General features: G+C 44.0%; 1 protein-coding gene across 2 annotated transcripts in view; it reads left to right on the forward strand.

The window, feature by feature from the left end:
- The first annotated feature begins 636 nt into the window (after positions 1-636).
- MAN2B2 (mannosidase alpha class 2B member 2) overlaps positions 637-22324 on the forward strand; it is a 36236-nt gene continuing 14548 nt past the window's right edge. For both annotated transcript variants that reach the window (XM_053940539.1, XM_053940540.1), the window contains exons 1-6: positions 637-780; positions 3145-3291; positions 16700-16805; positions 19130-19302; positions 20561-20676; positions 21657-21834. In XM_053940539.1, the coding sequence (XP_053796514.1) occupies positions 649-780; positions 3145-3291; positions 16700-16805; positions 19130-19302; positions 20561-20676; positions 21657-21834 (852 nt within the window). In that variant the 5' untranslated portion in view covers positions 637-648. The remainder of the gene's footprint in view (positions 781-3144; positions 3292-16699; positions 16806-19129; positions 19303-20560; positions 20677-21656; positions 21835-22324) is intronic.

Below are 22324 nucleotides of genomic sequence, written 5' to 3' on the forward strand. Positions count from 1 at the left end.
ACAATGATTTAATAGGCAGAAACTGGTGCATCTGCTTACAAAAAACTTCTGAGGAGACTGGACTATACTATACGACAATACTTTTAGTTTGGGGTTGGATTTTTTCCTTTTTCACTAGGACTTTATGCAGCTTAAACAGAAGTGTTTACCTTTCCAGTTCTCAGCACAGGGTCCACCTGTTCCTAATAGCGATAAAACAAGTGACAAAACCAATTCCAACGGGATCAGAAGGTCAACCACATAAAATTTAACCCTTTTCGATTTCAAAACTTCAGAGATGCAGACAATAATCCGTAATGAAGTAGTATACCACGAAATAAAGTACTCGCGCTCAATTCAAAGGAAAACAAAAAAGATTTATAGATGTCCAAGGTGCAGAACTCAGCCTCTCCCTGAGCAGCCCAGTGTTACCCAAACACCAGCTCCGGAATTCCCACTCAGGGGCTGAGCTTTCCGTCCCTCAGCCCCGCTACGGCGATCTCGCTCACCCGCAGCGCCGCTCGGGGCTAAGGCGGAGTCACCCGTCGGGCCTCGGCACCCTCCCACTCCACAGGAGACTCCTGCCCCTTCTTTTATTTATTTATTTCATTCCGAACGGGGAGGCGGTGCCGCGGGACGCGGAAGTGCGGCGGGAGCGCCGCAGCAGCCATGGCTCCCCCGCGCATCCTGCTCCTGCCGCTGCTCCCGCTCCTCGCCCTCCTCCCGCGGGCCGGCGGCGAGCTGCGGGCCTTCGTGGTCGCCCACAGCCACATGGACGTCGGCTGGGTGTACACGGTGCAGGTCGGCGGGGGCGCCGCACGGGTGGGGGAGGTTCGCTGCGGCCGGGGCTGAGCCGCAGGCAGGGCTGCCCGCAGCCGTGTACCGGGGCCGGGCTCCCGGGGCTGAGCCGCAGGCAGGGCTGCCCGCAGCCGTGTACCGGGGCCGGGCTCCCGGGGCTGAGCCGCAGGCAGGGCTGCCCGCAGCCGTGTACCGGGGCCGGGCTCCCGGGGCGCGCCGCCTGCGGAGAAACGCGCGAATCCTTGGCCGGTGCAGCCCCTGCCCCGTGTCTGCCCCGGTGTGTCCGCCATCCCCTGGTGCTTCGGGATCCTCCTTTGGAGGAGGCATGGTCAGCCTAGGAGCCCTGCCCTTGAGCTGTGGGTTTCTGTGTGCCTGTGTTCAGCAGAATGCTCCTGATGGGGTTTTTTGGGGCTTTTTAAAGGCTAGTCTTATTCTCTGTGATGGGGATTGATGTGGCAGATTTTCATGGTCTTTATGTTTATCTTGTTACAAAGCCAAAACCCCAGGAAAACCTTCTGTCATTTCTTAGGAGAGCAAGATCCCAGGTCCTCGATGGCGGGGGTGAGGTTGGAGCCTAGCCTCTGAAATATAGTAGCCTGCCTCTGAAGTATAGTAGCAAACTAATTTTTGCTAAATACATGAAATGCAGAGCAAAATTAATCAGGTGGGGCCTGATACCTTTTACATTTGTTAGTCAAAATCCTAATCCTGAATTCTTCTTCGTTACTATGAAATATTTTCATTTATGTGTGACAGATGCTGTGGATACTTCACTCACTAAAGTGAAATGGCATTAGGCCTAACTAATAAAGAGCTAGTGGCTCACCCACTATCTCTGCTGTGCATGTTCCCTTTTTAGGAAAGATTAATGAATTTCTCCTTTAATACTTCAAACTCATACTTGGAAATTGCATAAGAGAACACAAAACTAAAACTTCAAATCCTTAGTTAAAATTTCACATTGTTTTAAGTGTCTAATAATCTTGATTTCAAAAAACCCTTATGAACCAATGGGAGAATAATTGAGGAAGAAATTATTTAGATAAACCCAACAGTATTTTAAGCCATTCCTCCTACACACAAATGTTTTTCTTTTTCTAGTGGCATGAGCATTTTTACAAAAGTGTGTTTGTGTTGTGGAAAGCAAGGCACTAGGAAATGTTAATTTCTGATTTGGATTACATCATCTCTTTTTTTCAAATGGTAATTTTCATGTAGGAAATTTACCGAAATTGAAACTCTGCATTCATGTTTTGTATGTCATGTCCCTTAGTTTTTCAATGGGGAGAGATCTATGTGTCAACCACTTTAGGATTTACATTTTGTGGTGAGTGTTCTTAAGTACCAGTAATTTAACTGGTACTTAACTAGATAAGTGTAACACTTAACTAGATTAGTGTTATATGGTTAGTGTAAAATAACTGTCCAATAACATGCAGATGGAAAGACAGACATCTCAGGAAATCCTAGGATGTTGGCTGTTGTCTTTAGACATTCTCAATCTCTTTAAAATTAAGTAAAAGGTGGCAGATTGGATCTGGGCAACAAAAGTTTTTCTGGTCAAGGTAAGTGTACAAAAAGTATCTCTTTGTGTGCACAACTTCAATATTAGCATGGTGTTGTTAATTTGATGCCATATCATATGATATAACACTGTGGTAGATTATTTGAAGGGTACAGCTGTCATATTTGCATTGCAATAAAAGTCCATAGGCCTCATTCTGGAATAGAGGTGTTTTTAGGAGCAAAATGGGGTAGATGCATAAAATCTCACACTTTCTGTGTCAACAGTTGACCTCATTCTATGATTCTTTTACCAGCTTGGTTTTGCTCTATTCTAAAACATCCAGCAAAATAGAGTTATTTTTCATAATAATACAATTTACAGTAGATGCATCACTGCATTGTACTGGTAATGCACAGCACAGAGTCATACTTGCTCTGAAGAAGCAATTCTGGTAATTCAGGCCATCAAAAGAAGAGCTGGAATGGGAGAATGAAGTGTGCATGTGGGGCCCGTAACTATGTTGGTGCAAAATATTATCGTTCATGGCATCAATGATTTAAGGTGAGCAGTGAGGAACGGGGTAAGCTGTTCCCAGTGTGTCTAAAAGAAAGCCTATATTGGTGCTGGTATTGGGAGAAGCTGCACCTTGGTCTAGTCAGGTCCCCAGTCAGGAGGATGTTTTCTGAAGCGCAAGGGCCAAAGGCTGTATGTAGACAGAACTCGATCTTTCTTAGTGTATAAAGGAAGCATGCAACAAATGTGAGGTTTTTGGTATCTCTCTTTTCAAGCCCAATGAGTGCTTAAAACAACTCTTTTAATTTAGGCAAAACAGAGCTTATTTGCCTTTTCTCTTCTTTCAGGAAAGTATGCACGCTTATGCAGCAAATGTCTACACTACCGTTATAGAAGAGCTAATGAAAGGAAAACAGCGCAAATTTATTGCGGTGGAGCAGGAGTTCTTTCGACTCTGGTGGGATATGGTAGCCACAGATACACAGAAGCAGCAGGTAAATTGCACTAGAGCCATGCTTCCTACTAACAAAGAATTCACACTCTTTTCAGGGAATAAATAGGGGCAAAGTCCTTCACCATTTGCTTTTTACCCAGGTCTAGTATATGCTGCCTCTGAATCTAGTACTTAAAGGACCTTAACTCTAAAGGCAGTTGCAAGAGGTTAAACCCCAGCTATAGATTAGAGCAGTAGGAGGTAGTAACCTTTGCACTGAAGATTTTTTACACTTTACAGTTCTTGTTTCATTGGCAACTTACTTACCTGGGGGCATGCTACTTTAAGATGTGGGTGAACCTGAAAATGGCCACAACGATATCCATTAAAACATCTGAAACCTATCACTGCTCACAAGAAGGAACTTTTTGTTCTCTCCAGTTAAGTACTGCTCAAAAACCTGCCATGTGTAAGCACAAACAGTACAGCAAAGCAGTGACTGTACATTTAATGGCAGTGATTTTTTTCCCACTAACATCATTGTGGAGTTTTATTTGTCACTTCTTCTTTCCTCTGACATGAAACAAACATGCTGAATCAAAGACTGGACTGATAGGCTAGCAGCTGGTTGTTTATTTTGGATCCTAAAACCATAGGGTGTACAGGTGCAGCTTCCCATGGGTACTTAGAACTCCATGGTCTGTTTTGTTACCAGGGTCCGAACAACAGTTCTTTACATTTCAGTTTGTTTAAAGTTCTGGATGTTTGAAGCATCATGCAAAAAACACACCTCTTGTCTGTTGTTTTTTTTTTTTTTTTTTCACATAGTTCTTCACTATTCTGAATCTTCTGTTATGTTCCATATTCAAATAACATCCTGTGCACAGCTTGATCTTTGCAGGAGAGGTTTTGCTGGGTTTAGGCAGTTTGCAGTTTTTGTGGGGGCACTCTGCCCATAGTTGCCTGTTGTAGGACAATTTTCTTGTAGATTTGTTAAATTAGAAAACTGTACTCTAAGTGGGGAAGAAAATAGCATAGGAACTGCTTTGTAGAAGGAGAGGAAAGTCCTACAACTTTCAAAGGTAAGTTGATCTTATTTCAAGTATGTTCTGCTGCTGTAACTCAAATGTAAAGTCAAGCCCCATGTTTCTAATATCTATTCCTGCTATTATGTGGAATCCAAAAGAATAATGTGTATCATGTTTGACCTTGGTAGTGCAAAATTTAGTACCTATGAGTCAGGCTTTAGTTTCTTAGCCTAATTATTTGTAATTGTTGCTACCCATTGTATAGCCAGTTCTCTAGTTACTTTATCATTTATTCTCTCAAAATTAAAATGTTTAAAACTAAATTCCTCTTAAACGTGTGTGTCTAACTTTGAAACTCTAATTTGCAGATAAATGATCTGTTTTAACATTAGCAAGTTGTAAATATTGGTCCCTGAATTTAGGTCACTCTGGTTACTGCCCTGCTTTTTCCACTTGAATTCTAGCATTAATGATTTTCTGTGGTGTAGGCACTCTGGTTTTAATTTTTTTTTTTTTTTTTTAAATTTTTTTTTTTTTTGTAATTTAGTGGTTTACTTGGAATACAGGATGTAATTCTAGTTTGTTTTGAAGTGTCTGCTTTGTATTGAACTATAGCATTAAAAACTAGTAAAAAGTACGGCCTGGGTGTCATAGTTGAGACAGTCACAATACAAAGCAATACACTCCATTTTCAGAAGGCTTCAAACTGTTTTTATTATAGCATGCATGCTTTTTATACATTCTTACAAAACTCATAAGTTTACACTTTACTCACTGGCCACCAAAGACAAACAAGGTGCTTATTGAAACTGACAATTGCAGTTTTCTCTTACTTATCCTTCTTTCTTTCTTGGTTTCTATGTCAACGACCTTGGTAGAAAATCCTTTCAGGGGTAAACATGGATCCTCTTATCAAACTTCTGTCTGGCTCACAGAGGTCACCGTAAAACCTCTCCCAAACCTAGGTACAGAAGTTGGTTTTTCAATTCAGACAAGAGAATATGTAAGAGTGAAATGTACTGCAGCAGTACTCAGCCAGATGGGAACCTTGTAGTTCTTAGCACATTATTTACACAGAATTTTCTTGTGTGAACCATTCCTACCTCCTTACTGGGTGCTTTAACTACGGGAGAAAAAAAGATGTGTAGCCACTCTGCCGGAGTCTTCCCCGGATTTGGGTGACTCCGGATGGTGGTAAAGTCTCTCCTCCAACCCGTGCCTTCAAAGAAAGACTCAGTAGTCTTCAGTCGTCCGGTCTCAAGGCAGTTTATTGCATATTATCTCAAGGCACACAGACTCCCTGACATTGTCCCTGACTCTGTCTGTCCCCGTCTCTGGCTGTCCCCGTCTCTTGCTGTCCCCGTCTCCCCTCCCCGAGGGGCTGGTGCCATCTTTTATATCACACATTACGTATTAGGTGTTTATAGTTTTTTCCCAATGCCTACTACCTATGTTGAACAGTGACTTTCTACTCTAAACCAATCTGTGAGTGCCAACACCACCAAGAACATGGAGAATAGGAAGAAGAAAGAAGGAGGACAGGGCACGCCCAAATCCCTCCATCTTAGAACCTCTGACCCCCGTGTACAAAACTCAGACCCCCCTGTACAAGGCCTAAAACCCCCTGTACAGCACTCAAAAATCCTACCTTTCACTTTGTGACTACTTCTATTATAATATCTAAACTTTTGTGATTTCTTGTTCTTCCTGCAAGGTTGGTAAATTGTTCTATGGGTCAAGCTCAAGACCACAGGGGTCCCTGGCCGCCTGCCAGGGTCTCAGAGGCTTCTGCCCTGGGCCCAGAACATCCAAGAGTGTCTGAGGGACACCTTGGGTTCCGACATCTCCCCCTCCTGTTTGCACCAAGAAGACCTGTCTTGCCACTTTGTCCATGACCCGCCGAGTGCATAGAAAAATGCACGGCAGAACAAGCAGGAGAACTAGAAACCCTGTAAGAATATAAAATGCTATCTTCAAAAGCTCCCTCCACAATGGTGAGAGACTAAAAAGGTTGATGAAGTCATCCCACCATGATCCTGTAACCTTTTGCAATTTGTTGATGCTATTTTGCATTTGTTTTATGTTTTCATGGATAGATTTCGAATGATCAGACAAGTTCATGCAGCACATTCCCTCAAATTCTTCACACCCATGTCCGTGTGATAGCAGCAAATAATCAATTGCCGCCCTGTTCTGGAGTGTTGCTTGTCTCGCACTGTCGATATCTGTTAACATGTCGCTCAGTGCAGAGGAAATGGCACGAGTGTGTTTGCTCAACCAACACGCTATGTGGTCCAATTGTGTCAAGGCCACCCCCGATGCTGCTTGGGGTGAGAAAATTGCTACTGCAATTCTCCGAGCCTTGTTCCAGGTATAAACCTCATCATCACAATTTGGGCCATATTGTTCAATGGATCTTATTTTCCTGTGTGACTGTTCCCTCAAAGTTTTCAAATTGGGTTTTATCAATGAGAGTTCTCCAATGCTGCATGGACCGCCCCTGATTTTTGCAGGGATAGCAGGCCAAATTCTGTCCCCACAAATCAAGAAAATTCCTTTTGGTAAAACGGCTGGATTCTGGGGGGATAGTTTGCTCATCATCTTGGTGTAATTGCACCAGGATGATGCATTTCTGTAAAAGAGCTGGTTTGGAGTGACATCTATCGTGTGGTTATCTGTCTCTGTCACTCCCGATGGGTTGAATATGATGCAAAATTTCATTCTTGTTGACCCAAAGATGTCCAATTCCTGGGGTTCGAAATGAGCCACAGGAAGGAACTGTGTCCAGACATGCCATCCTTTGCTAAAGTTTCCCACACATTTCCCTTTGGCTGTCTCATGGGAAAATGTGCCCTATTGCTCATGGCAACAGGCAAAAGAATGAAGCACATGAACACTATCTGTCTGAACCCCATGCCCATGTCCTCACTTTCTGTGAGAAACCTTGCAGTGCAGCAACACCCGAATGACACTCAAGTCCCAAGAAGAACCCCAAGTCTCTGAGTTGTCAATCGTTGTCTGATGAGATGTTTGCAGCGCCGTTGTCTGCCTTCGTTTGCGTGCCTGTGTCTTTGCTTCTTGGATCTGCGTCCGCTTGCGTCTGCACCCGGTAAGGTTTCACGTGCCTTGCTGACACCCACTTCAGCCCTCGCCCTGTGGAGACACAAGCGAAACCCTTGCCCCAAGTGATTAATGTGAATGGGCCTTCGATTTGTCCTGTCTCTGGGTTTCGGATCAGAACTAAAGGATTTTCCCTTAGCTTTGCTTGCGTGTTGTTCGTGAAGTGCCTGATAATTGGTGGAGTGGGCTCTGAGAAAGAGCCATTTAAAAAATTCAACACATACAGAGCTTTGTTCAACCGCATATAAGGTGTTGCACCTGCCTCCCCCCTTTTCTGTTTATCCAAAAGGGATTTCAGGGTATGATGTGTTCTTTCAATGATTGCTTGACCTGTGGGAGAATGAGGAATACCGAAAATGTGTTTGACTCCCCATCTTTTTAAGAATCTGTCAAGCACTTTGCCTGTGTAGGTTGGTCCATTATCTGTTTTTATTTCTTGTGGCACCCCTAATGATGCAAATGCTTGTAAAAAGTGTCTGCAGGCATGTTCTGCGGTTTCCCCTGTATGTAATGATGCAAATGTTGCCCCTGAGAATGTGTCAACTGAAACATGGATGTTTTTGAGCCGCCCAAAAGATGGGTATTTTGTGACATCAGTTTGCCACAGCTGGAGACTTTGCAATCCTCTTGGATTGACTGCTCCTGTGGATGCAGGTGGCTGCACAAGTTGACAATCTGGGCAAGCACTGATGATTTCTTTCGCCTGGCTTTTTGAAAGGCGAAAGGATTCCATCAATGCTTGAGCATTTTGATGGAAGAATGCATGGCTCAATTTTGCTTGCTCAAAAATGTCTGGCAATGTCTGTAAGATGGGCATCGTGAGCTTATCTGCGCGAGCATTCCCTTCTGCCAAAAACCCTGGAAGTGAGGAATGCGCCCTGATATGTGTAACAAAGTATCTGTGTTCCCTATTTTCTAGGATTGTTCTTATGCATGATAAATATGAATATAAGATTTCATTATCTGTGTGCTTCAGCAGTGATCCCTCCAATCGTTTGATCACATTCGCAACATATGCTGAGTCTGTGATCAGATTGAGAGGTTTCGGAAACAACTGAAAAGCCCTGACCACTGCTGCCAATTCTACAATTTGTGGTGAACCCTGCACTGTCTTGATGTCTGATTCCCATTCCTCTGTTTTTGGGTTTTGCCATGTGATCACTGATTTGTGGGTTTTCCCTGAACCATCAGTGAACACTGTCACACCTTCCACTGGTTCCTGACTTATTTTTGGTTTTTCTCTAAAACTTATTTTTGCATTTAGCATTCTGTGAGGTGGGAAATGAACTGTGCAAACCCATGGATACCCTAACAACGCAATGGAGATATCTTGTGATTTTTGCATTGCCCATTCAAAATAATCTTTCTTTAGAGGTAAATGAACGATTGAGAAATCCCTGCCTGACATTGTCAGCAACCTTGTTCTTGCTTTGATGATGATCTGAGCCATCATCTCCAAGTCTGTGAGAATTGTTTTTGAGGGCCTGTAAGCTAAAAAAACCCACTCTATCATCAGTAGAGGGTCTCCCTGAGATGAATCCCATTGAAAAATCAACCCATACAGTTGTGTTGTTTCCCCCAACACTGCCAAGTGGAAAGGCAGCGATTCCGCAAAACGATGTGCCTGTCTGTGTTGAATCATGTCTGTGATCTTTTCAAGATCTTTCCGTGCTTCAGGTGTGAGAGTTCTGGGAGATTTGATGTTATTGTCCCCTCTCAGGAGATCGAGCAGTGATGAAATGTCATCATTTGTGATTCCCAAGATCGGTCTCATCCAGTTGATCTCCCCCAAAAGCTGTTGCAAATCCTGCAGATTGGCGATTTTTGTGTTGATCTCCAGTTTTTGTGGCCTTATTGTTTGCTTTGTGATCTTCCATCCCAGATATTTCCAAGGCGCAATTTCTTGTATTTTTGAGGCACTAATTTCCATTCCTGCCTTTTGAACTTCTGCGATCACACAATCGCGGACTCTCTGCAACTCCGGTTTTGTTGGTGCCGCGATGAGCAAATCATCCATGTAATGAACAATTTTTGTTCTCGGATGTTTCTCCCGCGCTGGACGCAAAGCTTGAGCCACATACCATTGGCAGATGGTCGGAGAATTTTTGAGACCCTGTGGAAGAACGGTCCAATGGTACCTTTGCAGGGGCTCTTCCCTGTTGAAACTTGGGACGGAAAATGCAAAACGTGGAGCATCATCTGGATGAAGCGGAATGCTGAAAAAACAGTCCTTGAGATCGATGATGACAAGCGACCAATCTCTCGGGATCATTGAGAGAGATGGAAGCCCCAGTTGGAGCGGCCCCATATCTTCGATGACCTCGTTGATCCTCCTGAGATCGTGAAGCAGCCTCCAAGATCCTGAAGTTTTCTTGTGAATGACAAACACTGGGGAATTCCATGGGCTATTTGTTGGTTTGATGTGTCCCTTCTGCAGTTGTTCCTGGACTAACTTTTTCAATGCACTCAATTTCTTTCGTTCAAGGGGCCACTGATCCACCCAAACAGGATCATTGGTTTTCCAAGTCAATTTCAAAGTGGTGAGTGCCACAGTGACCCCTGTTAAAAATCCAATTCCAATCTCAGTCCCCACTGTGCTAAGAGGTCTCTTCCCCACACTGTAATGGGTTTTTGCACAATGAAAGGACGAATGATTGCTGTTTTTCTTCCTGGACCTGTGACGACGATTGCGTTCTCACTCTGCATGCATAGAGAACTTCCTCCTATGCCTGCGAGAGAACCCAAAGGTACAGCCAAGTCCCATTCCTGGGGCCAAAAAATGTATGAAATGACTGTAACATCTGCCCCTGTGTCGAGCATCCCTGTAATGACGACTGTCTTTTCGTTACAAGTCAACCGACAGGTAACGATGGGTCGGTCTCGGCTCAAATGTTTCACCCAGGATGCATGTACTTCCGCTTGATCACTAGAAAAGAAGCCTTGCCTGTTAAGCACCGGCATAATTTGTTTTTCTGCATGGGACGGCAAAGCCATGGCCTGGGCTATCGGTGTATTTTTTGGAATCGTCAAAGGTGGTTGAAGGGCTTTTGCCGTGACCATCAGCTCCTCTTTGTAGTTTGCTGAAATCAAGGATGGATAAACAACAAGTCCAAGAATACTGCTTCTGTCCCTGGCCATTATCAAAAAATCTTGCCTTTTCCAGGAAGTCCCAGTTACACCCGTGGGTATCACTGTGTGGCTGTTGTCCAAAAAACACGTCAATTTGGTGGTTGCCAGCACGCATTGGAATCCGGGCGGTACCAAGTCTGGGTCGCTGGGGATTTTGGAGATTGCTCTGCTGAGGGGATCTGCTTGTTCTTCTCCGAGGGTTGCTCCTGCTGGTTTTGCGTCACCGCCATGATTTGTGTCGGAGCGCGCTGGCGATGATTCGCGCTCTTTTTCCCGTTTCCCGAACGCGGTAGAGGTCTTCCGTCCACATCTGTCTGCGAATGGCATTCACTTGCAAGATGCCTTCCTCTCCTGCATCGGGGACAAAGATCTGATGGTTTATTGAATTTTGCAAATTGTGGGCAATTCTTTTTAATATGTCCTTGTGCCCCACATCCAAAACATCGCCCCCCTGTGTTGCCACTGTTCTTTGTGTAATTTGCAAGAACCTCCTTGACACTCTTCTTAATCTGCTCTCCTAACTCTTCTTTCACAATGGATGCCACATGCTGTGGTGTCCCCACCTTGCTGCATGCCTCTATTATGTCTGCCAAGGTGGCCTGATGTGGCATCAGGCTGATGATCCGCCTGCACTCCGGGTTGGCATTGGAAAACGCAAGGCTTTTGATCAAATGTGGTTTCGCCCCCTCTTCGACTACTTGTCGTTCCACTGCTTGGGAAAGACGGTCCACAAATGAGGAGAATGGCTCCGAAGGACCCTGCTTGATCTCCGTGTAGATGCTGTCCTGGACTCCCGCCGGAGCAATCTGTAGGATTGCTCTCCGTGCTGCCTCCTTGATGTCGCTGAGCACGTTCCGTGGGAGCCTCACCGCTTGTTGAATCGGGTCGTCTTCGGGAGGATCACCAGCAAGCTGCACCATGGTGAGGTTCGCATTTGGTCCGCCCTGGTATCTGGCTCTCAGCTCCTCCAGGGATCTCCTCCATGCCTTTTGCCATACAAGAGCCTGGGTGTCTGTAAGAACTGATGTTGCAAGATATTTAAGATCATAGGGTGTTAAATCATACATACCAAAAATGCTCTTCAACATTTGTTTGAAGTACGGTGATGACAACCCGTTGTCTCGGATGGCTTTGGCTAAGTCTTTGATCGCACCACGATCCAGGCGTTCCCACCTTGGGTTTTGTCCCTGAGCATCATAGCTCACTGGCATCATGATGTTTCCTGAGCCCTGCAATAAACCTTTTTCCTTTTCTAATTCTGCTCGAATGTCCTGCCAGTCTAGCTTTGCGTTCGGTAAAGCTGGAAGTTTTGTGGGTACTTGCCTGTAGAGTGGAGTTATTTGTTGTGATCGAGGCTTTGGTGCAGCAGAACTCACCGACATCTGTGGCATCTGCAAGGCTGAGGGCTGGGTGCTTGCGGATGAGAATGGAACGTCTGCTGCAGAGGAAAACACATGGCTGCCCTGTATTGTTTGAGAAATTTTCGAAAGATGAGTCAGCAGCTCTGAATGTGACTTCAAGGCTGTGGTCAGATACTGTAAGAGAAACTCAACAACTCCTTTTGATATTATAATTGACTCTCCCTGACATGAGGAATCAGCAGACCTTGATGTTGGAATTGTCCAGACTGGGACACCCTCCGAAGCAGTAATACATACAGTATCATCCTGTTGCTGCGCCTCAGCAGGAGTGTCCTGAGTCTCATGTCGTTCTGGAATCAGCGGAGGTTCCTGCTGTCGTGCAGGTGTAGTCTTCCTCGCCCTAGACTTCTTCTTATATAAAACTGGAAAAAAGTGTTGCAATGTTACAGACCCACCACTGGGTGGCGCGATGGCTTGGGCAACCGGCTCCGGCAAAACCTCCTGCAATATTGCGGTCCCGCCACTGGGTGGCGCTGTCGTCTGACCGGCTGAGGTCGGCACTGCAAAAGACTCGGACGTTCGCTCCCGTATCTGTATCTCTGATAAATCCCTGAGCAATTCTTGTAACAATTGATTTACACTTGCAAATCTCGCAGTCTGGGATGTCGACTCTTGCTGTATCAACTGTTTCAGCTTTACAATGTCTGAGACTGGCTGGGATTGGCTGTGGGCACAGGCTGAGTGCGCATGAGTCGATTGCCGTGGGAACGGTGTGGAGGCGGTGCCCTGGCAAACGCTTGCACCCTGGACACGCCCCATCTCTGCCTGTGTCACCACGGGGGTGTGGACGCTCCCGCCCCGACCCTGGCCGCGCCTCCTTGCTCTTTCCAGCGCAGCCGCGATCTCGGGAGCGCTCTCATCCTCCCCGAGACTGACGTCGCCACCTTCCCGATCCCACTCCGGCTCTGATGTATCCACCCCATACTGCCCATCACTGGGACATGCCTCTCCTGACTCTGTGCCGACGCCCACAGCCCAAGCGCGTCCCTTCCGTCCCGTCTGTGCTCGTGTCGCGCCCGCCGCACGCGAGGTGCCCTCCCCCGCCCCGGCTTCTGGGTTTCGCTTCTCCATTCCACGCATGCGCGGTGCCGCTGCCGCGAGACGAGCATTTGCCGTAGCTTTTTGCTCTGTCTCAGCCTGCTGCCTGGCCAACGCCGCTGCTGTGGTTTGGGAGCCTTCACCCTGTGCCTGCCGGGCGGCTGCCACTACGGCAGCGCGGGCTCTCGCCATGGCACGCGTCACGGGACCCTCGGGACGTACGACCGCCGCGCCCGCATCCCCCGCCTTCTCACTGGTCCCCTTTGCCCTCACAGTCCCCCCCGCTCTCTCTGGCGCCGCGGGCTGTTGCAAACTGCTCGCCGCCGCCGCTGTGAGAGACGGCTCCCCCTCCTCCCTGGGTTCTACACTCCCATCTGCACCTTCCCCAGCCTGTGCTGCTACAGCCCCCCCCCTGTGAGTGTAGACTCGGGGTATTCCCGATCTCCTCCCTCACCGAGGGTGACAACTATCCCCGGCTGATCTGCAACCGACTGAGGGGTTTCTGCATCGGAGGACCCTAGAGATTCTGGGGGCTCAGGGGAATCTGAGGACCTGTGGGAATCCGGGGATCCTGGGCGTGCTGGAAAATCGTCCCCTTGCTTTTCCACGGGAAGCGATTCTGCTTCCTCTTGATCTGTGGTGAAGAGAGCTGCCCCATGCTGCTGGCTGGGCAATTCTCCCTGTGCTCCTCCAGGAGCCTGAGCTATTTGGTGTAAAACGAGAGACCCCTTGCCGCGTTGTGAAAACGACTCTAACATTATTCTCGCGGAAGGTAAAAGTTTTGCGGCATTCTTATCTCTTTTTGTGGCCAGATAATGCAAATGCCTATTGATCTCTTGCCAGAAATTTGGTTCGAACAAGAGATGTGTCTCTGTGTGCGGGTAATTACACCGCACCCACAACAACAGAGCCTTTAGCTCTTTTGGAGCCATCTCCACAGGATGTGTGGATGCCACCCCTTGTAGGGCTGACAAAACTTGGATCTGCTCTTGGGAGTATCCCCCCCCATGTTCTTAATCTCAACCGATCTCACCAAAAGCCGAGTCAGCGCAAGGTCGGTCCGGAGATGATCCTGATTACTGTCCAGCAGCTCACAGGCGAGAAATTCCAGGCGCGCTTCTGGTTTTTCTCCTCCCTGGGCTGTCCTTGGGATGATTTGTTTTGGTGAAGGTCAGGATGTTTCGTCTGGAGCTGTCCGCTCTCTCTCTCTTCGGAGTCTTCGGGGTGTGCCTGTTTCTCGGGTGGAAGTTGGAGGTCATCTGGTAAATTAGTCTCTTGTCGGTGCCCACCCAGGGACGCCAGGTGCCGGAGTCTTCCCCGGATTTGGGTGACTCCGGATGGTGGTAAAGTCTCTCCTCCAACCCGTGCCTTCAAAGAAAGACTCAGTAGTCTTCAGTCGTCCGGTCTCAAGGCAGTTTATTGCATATTATCTCAAGGCACACAGACTCCCTGACATTGTCCCTGACTCTGTCTGTCCCCGTCTCTGGCTGTCCCCGTCTCTTGCTGTCCCCGTCTCCCCTCCCCGAGGGGCTGGTGCCATCTTTTATATCACACATTACGTATTAGGTGTTTATAGTTTTTTCCCAATGCCTACTACCTATGTTGAACAGTGACTTTCTACTCTAAACCAATCTGTGAGTGCCAACACCACCAAGAACATGGAGAATAGGAAGAAGAAAGAAGGAGGACAGGGCACGCCCAAATCCCTCCATCTTAGAACCTCTGACCCCCGTGTACAAAACTCAGACCCCCCTGTACAAGGCCTAAAACCCCCTGTACAGCACTCAAAAATCCTACCTTTCACTTTTTGACTACTTCTATTATAATATCTAAACTTTTGTGATTTCTTGTTCTTCCTGCAAGGTTGGTAAATTGTTCTATGGGTCAAGCTCAAGACCACAGGGGTCCCTGGCCGCCTGCCAGGGTCTCAGAGGCTTCTGCCCTGGGCCCAGAACATCCAAGAGTGTCTGAGGGACACCTTGGGTTCCGACACCACTCCTGTCTGGTTTGTAGGAGTGAGTTGATGGGTAATATGGTCCCAAGGATCACAGATATGTTCTAACACCATAGCATCCTGCTGCTTATAGTACTACTGCTTCTGTTTCCTCCATTCCTCCTTCCTTTTGCCCCCTTCTGATCAGAAAAAGTGCTTGTCTTTACAGATACTGTTTTCTTTTATTTTTTGGGGAGACAGAAGATTGGATATTACTTTAATTATTTGAATTATTTTTCTTGTGCTTCCAGCCTCTCAGTGGTTCCACAAAACTTACATTAAAAAAACATTTCTGTGGCCCCAGGTTTGGATCAGAGGTATATTTTGGACATCCATCCAAATGGGAAATAATAATTACAGATTCTTTTCATGTAGGTCAGGGCCAGTTATGTGCTGACACCAGATATCAGTTATCTGGTCTCCCAGCATGCTAATCAGTCACCACAGTCGGCTGGAACTAATTTAGGAATGCTGAGCCCTGAAGCGTTTTCACAACATTGTGAAGGAGAGAAATGATTATAATCAAAATTGACAATCTGGCATCCTATCTGAGTAGACACTGAAGGTTCCTAGGAAAATAAACATAATAGCTCTAAAAATGGCATCCTACATGACAGATTTTAAAAAAAAATGTTGAGGATTAAAATACATATTTGCATAAACTTTACTTATTGGAAGTTTGAGATATCTCTGAATTTCTAAAGTAACTAAAATAAAACCAGAAGACTCCTGACACTTTTAGAAAGGGACATAGACTATTCCTTCCTCCCTCCAAACCCCATCTGCCACTTCATCCAGCATTTGCAGAAGGCTGTACTTGTCAGCATACCTGTTTTATCTAGGAGTTGAAATTAAACTCTCCCCTCCCCACCAAGAAAAAGTAACCCAACCCACCCCCCGCCAAGAAAAAGCCATCACCAAAAGTCGAGCAGGTTGTAATATACTGACATTTTTTTAAACTAGGAAAAAGAGCAGACATTAAGGTTAGCAGTGGGTTATTCAGGCAGGCAAACCTGTGGAATAACTATTTCTTAATAAAGCATTCTGTCAGTCACAAGTTGAGCAACTTTTCTGTGCCCCAAAGGCAAGATAGATGCATAGGGAGTAGAGGAGAGATGTTTGTGGCCATGGTGTGATGGCACTGTCTGTCTCTCTCCTGGATCCCACAGATCTAGTTTCCAGCTAAAATCCTGGGAGCCTGTATATATTACTGCTTGCCAGGGGCTCCATTGCTGCTTGCAAGGAATTGCATATTGCTCTCCCATCCAGCCACCAAGTGCCTTCCCTAAGCCAAGCTGGATGCAGCAGGAGGAAGATTTTGGGAGAAGCATTAGTATCTTCTGTTTTAATCCTCCAGCTCTAGCTGCCTTGAGGCAGGATTACAGGCTGCTGCCAGTGCAGTGTCTGGTGTTCAGACAGTATAAAAAGGCACAGTAACAGCATTACTGAGGAACACCAAAAGGTCAATGTCTACCTGGCATCCTTCGTTCCTGTTACCTGGTTTCAGTGTAAGTTGGATAAATCAGTGCACTGTGCAGCACATTGAAATACTTTTTTCTCTGTTACTCTCCTTTAGATAGCCTCAGTACAGACAGCCCTGTATCTCATTTTTATCTCACTTTTTGTCCTAGATGCCTTCTTGACAAATGTTGTGTCTAGGTAATGTGCTGTGATATCAAATGCTTCTTGGATAAGACTGAAATGATGCTTATGTTCTGTGTCTTAATTTCAATATCATAGGTCCATCATTTGCTTCAGGAGGGACGACTGGAATTTGTCATTGGAGGGCAAGTGATGCATGATGAAGCTGTGACACTAATTGATGATCAAATTTTACAGTTGACGGGTATGCATATTTCCATTTAACTTTTATTTTTCATTATAATGACCTTGGAGGTTTTGTTTGGTTTTAATTTTTTTCACTCCAAAATTGCTATTAATTTCTGACTTAAGAACTAATTTAAGCATTTCTTATTTTCTACTAGCTAGTGTGTTATTCGTATAAAAATTGTTGCTTAAAAAACCCATTTGTTTTGACATGACAGTTCTTCAGCAGGCACAAAGGTTACCAAAAGCTGGTTTGTCAGGTATAAACTTGTTTGGAGCAGAGGCCTTTTGTTTGTGTGTGTGCTTGAGAGCAAAGTTCCTGGGAAGATAGTTATTTGAAATTGAAATTGAGGGTATGAAACACTCCTCAAGGAAATCCCTGCAATTCAGAGTGCAGGGAAGTTGTTTAGGTAAGGTCTTCTGCAGAACAGGGCACCGGGAATGTCACTGAGGTCAACTAAAAGAAGTTGAAAGACTTCCTTGATGAAGAAACCCCCATTTGCAATCATTATCGTTTTCTCTTAGGAAGAGGTGCATATTTCCAAGAGATGCACTGTTTGCCATTTTAATCTTCTAACTTTTGCATCTAACATTTGTATGTTACACGTGTCCATCTGATGGTTTAAATAGTCGTGTAGTACATGGGTTTGTTTGCATTGGTCAGTGCAAACAGAAACAGGATAACTGATGCCACCACTGTGCTAGAGGTGTCTGCTCTATGCCACGAGGAGGGGATGTGTTAGCACCAGCTGCCATGGCTGATGGAAACTCTGCCTGTGCCAGGGCTACACTCTGGGCAGCTTTCTACATGGGACAGTAAAGGGACAGAAAACACTTCTGTTATTTTCTGCATCTGACTGCACAGCACCACTGGCCTTGTTCCTTGCTTGTCAGTGTTTATCAGGAGTACAGGATTAGCAGCTGCTTCTGTACCTCAGTACACTCTGGCCAAGAGGGGGAGAAGACATGAACTTTTTTTTTCTCTCATCTTACTCCCATGCTTAAAGATTGCTTTATGGGCTTAGAACACTGTACCTAGGACTTCTCCAAATACAATACTAAAATGGTTGAAGAGTTCTTTTGTTAAACACAAACACGTATTTTCTATTCACTGTAGTTAGCTGAAAAACACATTATTTCCAATTTAACATTTTGTTCTGTGTAAACATAATCTTTATTTAAAAAAGTAAATTTCAAGTTTGGTAATTTGTTAACCAGGAACATAAGTATTAATGTATTTTAAAATTCTCATTTGTTTGTCTTGAACCCTCTATTCAGTGTGAGTACATAAAAGGAAATTATTGTGTGGTGTTCAAGTTGAGACGACAAAGCCAGTGCAGACATTTGTGGTCTAGATTTCATGTCTTCTCTTGTCTGTCCAGGATTCCAGTGTTTTGGAGGAGCTTGGAAAACCCTATTTCAAATAGGTCTCTATCAGAATACTGAAACACATTGTGAATTTTAGCTAGGGAAGACATTAACCATGGGAAAGATGAAGTGAAAAGAGGCCTTGCAGCCTCACTTACTCAAATGTGATATTAAAATTTGAAATAAAGTTATTCCAGGGAAGATATTATTGTATTTTCAGGTCGTTCTGAGCATAATTCTGTAACTATGAAATAGTGATCTGCAATTTTTTTTTCTTTTTTTTTTTTAATGATGAGTATCCAAGTGCAATATACCTGACTTCCAAATAAAACCTACTGCTTTCCTGATAGTTTTACTTTGATTCAAATTATTTTTCTGGGTTCATGCTATTGTCTGGGCTTTCCTAGTTTGAGGGTTTCTTTCTTCAAAACTCATTTCTCTATTAATAACATTAGTTGTAAATAACATCAAGTATCAAGTTCACTATTAACCTTTAGCTTTTTTCTTTTCATATGACTGATAATCATATTCATGCTAGTTTTGTTTAGTGGATGGTTTGATTCCCTGTCCTTTTGTCATTAATATGAGACTAAAATTTTCTGAGAATGGGTTTTATGCTTTTTAAGCAAACTTAAACTAAACCCCAGGTTGCTGTTTTCATGAAGATTCCCACCTGGCTATTAGCCTTAACCTAGTCTGTAGCTATGTACTTTTTCCGAGACCTGTCTCTAATAATAATTCCTTTTTGTTATAATCTTTTATAATGGTTATAAGTTATGCTTGGCATAATAATATAAACATTGTCAGTATGAAACTTTTTGGTGTGAATGATTAAATTCCCAAAACTTTGAATGCTTTGGGAAACAGCAACAAGAAGCTATCCTTCAAGGACTTACCTGTATCACAATATGCCTATGAAACTTAAGAAATTAACTTTTAGAAGTTTTCCTAACCTAAACAAATTTTGCTTTGCAGAAGGTCATGGGTTTTTGTATGAAACCTTTGGCTTCAGGCCTCAGTTTTCTTGGCATGTTGATCCTTTTGGAGCTTCAGCTACAACACCAACTCTTTTTGCTCTGGCTGGTTTCAATGCTCATCTTATTTCTCGTATTGACTATGATCTGAAGGCTGACATGCAGAAAAACAAGGTAAAAATACCCTTAGGAATGAAACCATTGCTGGTCTCTACTTACAGTAATCTAAACCATGTAATTAAGATAAGAATCTCTGTCATCTGGGCAAGAAAATGTAGGTATTTCTTGTTTAAATGGGACATTCTGATGGCATGTGGTAATGGTGAAACATATTAAATCTGTGTTATATGGTCAATTAATGTCTTCATGACTTGTGGTCAGTGATAAAATGTAGTCTAGCCTGAAGAAGACAAAAAATGTGGGCAAATGGGCAAGTCTAAATGGACACTGAATTAGGAGTGTTTGAAGCAGAGACATCTAGGAGTTCCAGCTTTCCCTGAGAGAATCTTGTATCTGTTGGGCTGTATGTGAGTGGTTTTAAAGTGTAACCTTTGGGCACAGTGTTGTCAGGCTCAGAACATTTATTTGTGCCTGTAAAATTAATGATACTAGGTCAGTTAAAGTGGCAGCTAGTCATGGTTTTGCTGAATTCAGGTTTTCTTTCCTGTTCTGCCTTCTCTTGCACAGTGTCCCATACACAATAAATGCTTTTCATATCACTGTGTTGGACCCTGATCTGTCATGAGTTTTACTCACTACACTGTGTGAAAATAAGGGGCTCGCTCTCTCACCACTGTGTTCTGGGCACTAGGCGGTTTTTATGAATCTTGGGTAAAACTCAGGTGTCTCTGAAGAAGACAACATGTTGAATTTAGTGAAGCCTGGACCTACCACCTTGTGTTTACAATGATTTGCAGTTCTTCCTTTCTGTTAAAATCTTTTATGACCTTTTGACAATCTTTGCTCGGCTAGATGTTTTTTTTTTCTGGTCCTCAACAGTCTGAAGGCTTCCAAAACAGTAAAATTCTGCTTCAGTAGAATTTAAACATTAACATCAGTTAAACATTGATTCCCACTCCCAGTCAGACTACATCTGGATCTTTTCTGGCTTATAGGTATTTAACTTCCATTGAAACAACTGAGGTATAATGGCCGTGATAACCCAAGCTTATCTCTAGATTTTAGTGTGCTGGCAGTGTGCTGCCTCCTCTCATCCTGCATCAATTCTAATGGAAAGAGGCACTGATGTGGCCTCCTGTATGTAGTGTGGGACCTTTCCTGGGGTACTATTGGCATTGGATCTTCAGAAAAAGCACTTGAAAGTATTAGAAGTGGTGGAAGGGAAGATGGGAACTCTGAAGTCTTAAGTTGTTAATGATGTATTTCTGTGAATGTCATCAAGGGTAATGGTTTCTTACTTTTTGTTTTTCAGAAGCTTCAGTTTGTATGGCAGGGCTCTCCTTCCTTGTCTGCAAGACAGGAGATCTTCACCCATGTTATGGATCAGTACAGCTACTGTACTCCATCACAATTACCTTTTTCAAACAGGTCCAAAGATTTCCCAAATATGCAGAAATGTTGGTCACTTCTGAGAGTTTATATTATTGGGGTTTAAGCATTTTCTTTGACTGTTTCCTTTCGAAAGTATCCTACTGCTTTCTCCTGACCTGTGGTAGGTCAAGGAGATGTCTAGACTCTGTAGATCTGAGTAAGGATTATTAAGCATCCCCAGCTTTCCATCATAATAAATGAAGTTTGCTCACTACCTAACAGTTGAATTCTCAAAAGTGACACTTGGTACTGACAAGCATTAAAAATACCTCTAAGTATTGGCAGACTTGTTTTCTTACACCAGGAGGCTTGAAACATAGGTATGGCTTTCATCTACTTATAAAACAGTGACTTACAATGTCAGTCCTTATTTAAAAAAAAATAGAATAAAAATGTGAAACAAATTAATTACTGTAAATAGAAAATACCCAAAGCAGGACTGGGTCTATTTTCTCTGCCTGGAAGATTTGAAAGCTCCAGGAAGCTCTGTAGGGACTTGGCTATTGCTAATTGATTTTCTATGGGAGATTATTTCAGCATTATCTTGAGCTGAGGTTGTGTCTATTGTCCATGTATAAACTAAAGTAACAAAAAATTGCCATTTATTTTATGAAGAAATTTGAGAACTTTTGAAAAATTTATTTTGCTTACTGGCTTATCCAGTAAAATACTCTTTGAAAATCAAGTCTACTTGGGGGAACATCCTCATTGTTGCAAAGCTTGCTGGTTTGTCCTATGGTTTCTTTGTTCTATGCCAGCAAGCAGCGGAGACTTAAAAAGTTGCACAGTGTTGAAAGAAAACTGGAGACTTTTCCCCCTACCTCCACCCCCAAATAAATACTTAAGCCTAAATAGTAGCAATGAATATGAATTGATTTTTTTTGCCTCTTAGTCCCATTTTATACCAGCACCTTTTGATGTGTTTTTCCCTTTTGAGTAAATCCTATTTACATCTTACTGCTCTCTGTTCTACTTAGGTCGGGATTTTTTTGGAATGGATTTGCAACTTTTCCAGATCCACCAAAAGATGGTGTTTATCCAAACATGAGTCTCCCTGTTACAGATGCTAACCTCCACCTGTATGCACAAACCATGGTGGCAAACATCAAGGAGAGAGCAGCCTGGTTCCGGACAGGGGAGGTGTTGTGGCCATGGGTAAGTGCCTGGTCAGTGTTTGCTTTACAAGAGACAGGTACACACCAGAGTGTAAGTGGACGGTTCTTGCTGCAGTAGGTACTGCAGAAATGCTGGTACAAACCATGTGGCATGAACTGTTTTTCTAATGATTGTGGTCCAAATGACTAACTAGTATAATATAAAATTTCCTTGTATAGCCTGCCAGTCGTCTATCAAGTCTTCCACCCTACTCAAGGTAGAAAAAAAGTGAGAAAGCTGTAAAGATAACCTCTTGCATAACTATATATTACAGTATTGCTTCCTTTTTTACCCCTTGCTTTGTCTATTTAAATGTTTTCCTTTTTTAACTGCTTAGCTCAACAAACTCAGTGTTAACAAAATTATAGCATTATAGGACATGGTCTTTCTTAACAGATGTGTAATCATTTTCTTGCAGTCTTTGTATTTTAGCTAGAACCATAAGCAAGTATATCCCTGCTTGGTCACCCAGACACTTTCTTCAGCAATA

The sequence above is a fragment of the Vidua chalybeata genome, chromosome 4 (genome assembly GCF_026979565.1).
Source record: "Vidua chalybeata isolate OUT-0048 chromosome 4, bVidCha1 merged haplotype, whole genome shotgun sequence".
In the NCBI taxonomy this organism is placed as follows: Eukaryota; Metazoa; Chordata; class Aves; order Passeriformes; family Viduidae; genus Vidua; species Vidua chalybeata.